Source organism: Melanostigma gelatinosum, assembly GCF_949748355.1.
Source record: "Melanostigma gelatinosum genome assembly, chromosome: 9".
Classification (NCBI taxonomy): Eukaryota; Metazoa; Chordata; class Actinopteri; order Perciformes; family Zoarcidae; genus Melanostigma; species Melanostigma gelatinosum.
In genome coordinates this window covers 4,256,243-4,261,242 of record NC_136642.1, presented here as the reverse complement: position 1 = coordinate 4,261,242, position 5,000 = coordinate 4,256,243, and the positions used below count along the sequence as shown (strand labels likewise).

Sequence of the window (5,000 nt, the reverse complement as noted above, 5' to 3'; positions counted from 1 at the left end):
AGCCTGTCCCACATCTGAGCCGCTTGCTCTCCGGTCTCACCAGGCTGCAGCGGCTCCAGGGGCCCCAGTCGTTGAGGACGCAGTCCTCGGGACAGGGCAGGCGGCTCTCCCTGGCCCCCAGGGGCATCTCCTCGGGGTCGCACAGGTAGTCGTCCACAGACTCCGACGGCCCGTCGATGGTGTTCAGCATGCACCTGCGGGAGTGATGGGGAAAAAACACAGTTTGACTTAATTTCAAGCTGCAACTGGCTGAATTTAACACCTGAAAGTAAGTTCTTTCATTTGATATTTTTAACAAAGTAAATGCATCTAAAATAGTATTACAACACATGAATAGACACGGCACAAAAAACATGATACTGTTATTATTTCTAACTGAATCCTGGCTTTCCTCAAATGCCGCAGACGTATTTTTAGATTTCCTTGCTGTGAATAGCAGCTTCTTATCCTCCAGATGAAGGGGAGCGCAGGCTGCCTCTTCTTCACTGGCAATGTCCCGGCTCTAAAGAGCAGAGACTTAACCGAGGTCATTAGTCTGTGATTTCACATCAGCCACAGCCTTTAGACTTGATCGTCACAAGGGGCGCGGATGTGGATGTCCTTGTGTCTTATTATTTCTCTGTGTGTTTTTATATCCACTGTGTTTTTTTTTACAGGACCACGACGTTTGGTTCTCTATGCCTCACAAAACATCTAATTACAGTCGTATAGGTCTAATTACAGAGTTAACATTAATCCTAAAGTTTGAGTTCCACCCAACAGGATTTGGCAGCCTGTCGGCCGTTGACTTTCAGCTGAACCACGTGAAGGCAGATTTGCATGTTTCTTCTTTCCCTAAAACATTTTTTCCAAATCACTTTACACAAGGCAGTCGCATTAATCTGAATTTAAATGAGCACCTGTCAGCTGTAGTGCAGGTCTGACAGCCTGCAACTGCTCGAGATCAATCTGCAAATTACTTTATTATTAACAACAACAAAAGATAAAAGCGTAAAAGAGTCCCTCGTGTTCAGAAAGCCTCGGGCGATGTCTTCATGTTGCTGGTCTTGTGTGATCAAACTCAGTTTGAGAAAAGCAGCACATCTACACATTTGACAATCGCATTTTTTAATATCTGCACTTGAAAATGAATTTTAAAAAGCAATTTATTATCAGCATTATTGTTGCGTTGATTGACCAATCGTTGCAGCACTAACACACGCTAGCTTTAATCGTTCTGCTTTCACTGCTGCGTATATGAGGAACATTAAAGGACAGACGGCTTGATAGATACCGGACTTTTCTGGTCTGGACGCCTTCGCCGCAGTTCTCTTTTAAGTCCAAGTTGCTGACTTTCCACACGCTCCACGGCTCGGCCACCCACACATACTGATTGCAGTCGCTCTGACACGGCACCACCTCGTACACCTGAGGACGGAATCACCTTTTTTATGCGCTTAACGTCTTCTCCGTGTGATTTGAAGTAGATGCAGCAGCAAGTCAAAGGGAGCAGATTGGTAGTTTTACTTCTGGGTTGACCCAACTCATGATTATAATCATCCTACTTGTGAAAAGGGAATCTATATTTCGATAAATATTTCCTCTGAGATCTGTGATTCTTTGGCTCGGCTCTGAGTTTTAACTCGGCCGACGTGATTATTTCTGCCCCCAGTGCAGCGCTGCCTCGGTGAGGATATTGTGACTGTTTACATCTATCCGTCAGCGACCCACTGACATCTGTGACACTTAACATCTGCGACTACATTAACAAATAGCTGAGGAAAGCTGCTCTTACCTGGGCCTGCAGCAATGAGTCAGATCCGGCGAGCATTGGGGCGGATTAAAAGGAGACAGACGGATTAATGAGCACATGCCAACTGTTCATATAGTGCAGAACATATGATGAATGCAACTTTCCAGAGGACATAATCAGAAAAGCCTCTGGCATAAATACCTGTGTGAACTTAACAGACACACACACGCAAACACACACATGCACACACCGCTTAATCTGCTGTCGGGTCCGGAAAGCATTTCATTTTTGCAAATCATAGAAACCTTAAGGTGTCGACTGACACACGTTGGGATCCATTTATAGCACCCATCGCTGCCTGCTCAGCAAAAAAACGAGTGCAGCAATAATGAGGGGAAGGTAGAGGAATGCTGTGCAGACTCAAGCTTACTGTATGATTCATTAACACTTTCCTTCTGGCCCTCTCGCCAGTGTTGGACACATATAACGAGTATCACACTCGTGTACGTATGATTACATTGTAGCAGTTACTACATATTCAAGAATCAGGTTTTTGTTCTCTCAGCCACCAATTCAGACTTCCAAAACTAAGACGTTGTTTCAGCTCCAGCGACTGTACCTGGTTGATGTGGTCCAGTTTGGGACACGGCCGGCCCCCGTTGTACGGCTTCTCTCGGAGCCATTTGGAGCGAACTTTCACCCCGCTGCCGCAGGACTTGCTGCAGCGCGACCAGTTGGACCATTCGCTGAGCTTACAGTCTGAAGGACAGGGGATGATGCACGCCTCCTCAATGTAACCTGAGAGGAAGAAATCAAACACATGTGGATGTATGAGTGTGATCTGGAAAGCGCGCATGCGCAAAAGTCACAGCGCAGGATGTGCCATGTCGGCAAATTAGCCCAAACACGGACACAATCTCGTTTCCCGTGCTTTGTGGGTTCTTTGCCGTGTCATCACCATTCATATCGTCACTGTTTATGATTAAATTAGAGCGCAAAATTGTTGACAAGAGCACAAAGTTCTGAATCGATCTAGCCTCTTAATTGTGCGTGGACCAGATTGATGCAATTAACTGCAAAATGTTCTTTATATTGCAAAAGCTGAAAGACAAAATGATGATTTGCTTCTTTTCAGTCTGTTTCAATGAGCGTAGTGTAGTCTGTTATTAATTATTTCCTCATATACGCAAAGGGGAAACGTATTCACCGGAAAATTGATTCATTAGAAATGAGCTTTGTAGTCAAACCGTTGTTCTCTCTGCATCCCACCAGCAGCCTCTCAGCCGCCGGGCTCAGCAGTGGCTGCTGTGGGGAAAGACGGCCGTGGCCGGTTCTAGACTTTTCTGTTCATTATCTCGTATGAAACTACGTTTGTCCTAATTTCCAAAGGTTGGCTTTTTCTTCTCGATCGAACAAACAAGCGTTAAAGTTGTAAATGCTCGATGAGGAAAAATACCCAGCTGCAAGAGCAAACTATTAACCGACACTTCACAAACTGATCTCGATGCACTCATCATATGGGTCGTTACATAAAAGCGTAACAACTCGACCAAAGGAGAGGTTGGGCCCGGCAGTGAGCTTCATTATTTCAATCTATTTTCCTCGGCTCACAGGGTCACGACACTGTCAACAGACTCTCCCTCTGCTCGTTACTTCTGTTCTTTGGACTCGTTCACCGTCTCTTGGCGTTGGACTCTGCTTTCTCCAGCACACACACGGGCCAAGGTTCAGTCAGATATGCTGAAAAGATATTACCACTCTGAACTTTTGGCTGTGTCCGTAACAACATGTTTATCCTCCCAAAGGTTTTCTTTTTAAAACGCAGGAGTCTGTTTAGCCGATAGAACCTCATTTATTTTTCAAGGCTTGTTTAGCAGCACCGGCCTGTGACTCAGTTTAGCCTTTGATTAAGCCAATCGATGAGGTGAATGAGCCGGGAAAGTGGAGTGTCTAACCACTTCCTCTCTCAGACTGCTTGGCTCTTTAGCGAGAGACACGCGGCGCGCCGCTGAAAACACACTTCCCACCATTTGAGATTTCAGAGGAATCCCACAGAGGTTACAGTTACAAATCATTTTTTTGTCAATGTGTATGCGAGTCATTTTTCACAGTCTTGCTGAGCACATATGTTCCTCTGTAGCACCTCACACTGAGCCGCCAACACCTGTCTGCTGCTGGAGAACATGGAGGGTAACCAGAGGGGAGAGCGCTGGGTACGCAAATCCTCTGCTCAGAAAGTTTGTCCCGCAGCTGATTTGAACAAAACTCAAAAGGTCAGTCAGTTCAGAGTAAAAATAGCATTTAAATACACACAGCCAGAGAAAGACATGTGTTGGTGTTGGTGTGCCGCTAAAGCTGTTGCTGATGAGATGAAATGGAATTCAGAGTCAAGTTTGAGGAATACTCCCACATGTTATGAGGCTCATCAGACACCAAAACACTGCACAACAGCGAATGATAGACAGGATCTCACAGCTTCAGTCAAGAGTTCAGAGTAAACTGTGGAACTCTGCCGACGATGTTGCAAAGTTATCCATCATGATATGATATTGCTGCAAAAGATGAAACGTTGTTTGCCGGATGACCCTGATTTTTTTAGTTGTTTTTTTACAGCGAGCAGCGGTCTAATTGAAATCAACAGGGAGGCTTTTGTTTTGCTTTCTGATGCAGTGAAGCGAACGTTAAATATAGCCGTAGCATTGCTCAGGATGAGCGATGACAATGTGTGCATGAAACCACCTCAATCTGGCAACAAACCTGAGTTCTCTTTCAGCCTCAAACCTCAAACAAGTCCTTTGGTTTGTCTCTCCTGTGTCCGTCTCTCAGCACAGCCACAGACCGCTGCGGCCTCTTGCTCAAAAGCACTTCAGCCAGAAGGATGATTGGAGCTTAAAAACAGGGATAAAAGTGAGCTGAAGGGTGAGCTCGCTGCCCAAAACTATGCTGACCCAAAACCGAGCAGTACCATTCCTCATATGATTTTTAGAAAAAGTCTTCCTAATCCAGTCCGGACTAGAGTCCCGGCCGCAACTACACTCGCTGTGACATAACGATCACATCCACACACACACACATGCATGCATGCAGGCATACACTACTGCTGAGTCCAGATCAGCATATCTGCGTCAACACCTTGCTGGCCTCAGCGTGGCCTCTGAAAGAAGACCTCCCACCGTCAGTCCTGGAGTCAGGACCGGTCACTCTGAATCACTGACGCCGCCGCTTCAGCGCCTCAGCCTGCGGTTCACTCGCAGTTCAACCGATATCA

The 5,000-nt window shown here is 46.0% G+C and overlaps 1 protein-coding gene across 1 annotated transcript in view; it reads right to left on the bottom strand.

Annotated features, from left to right (window-relative positions):
• Nucleotides 1-5,000, bottom strand: part of thsd7ab (thrombospondin, type I, domain containing 7Ab) — a gene marked incomplete at its 5' end in the record, with an annotated part of 119,620 nt that overhangs the window by 26,733 nt on the left and 87,887 nt on the right. The window contains 3 exons of the mRNA XM_079275741.1: nt 41-194; nt 1,274-1,407; nt 2,352-2,530. Coding sequence (XP_079131867.1) covers nt 41-194; nt 1,274-1,407; nt 2,352-2,530 — 467 coding nt within the window. The remainder of the gene's footprint in view (nt 1-40; nt 195-1,273; nt 1,408-2,351; nt 2,531-5,000) is intronic.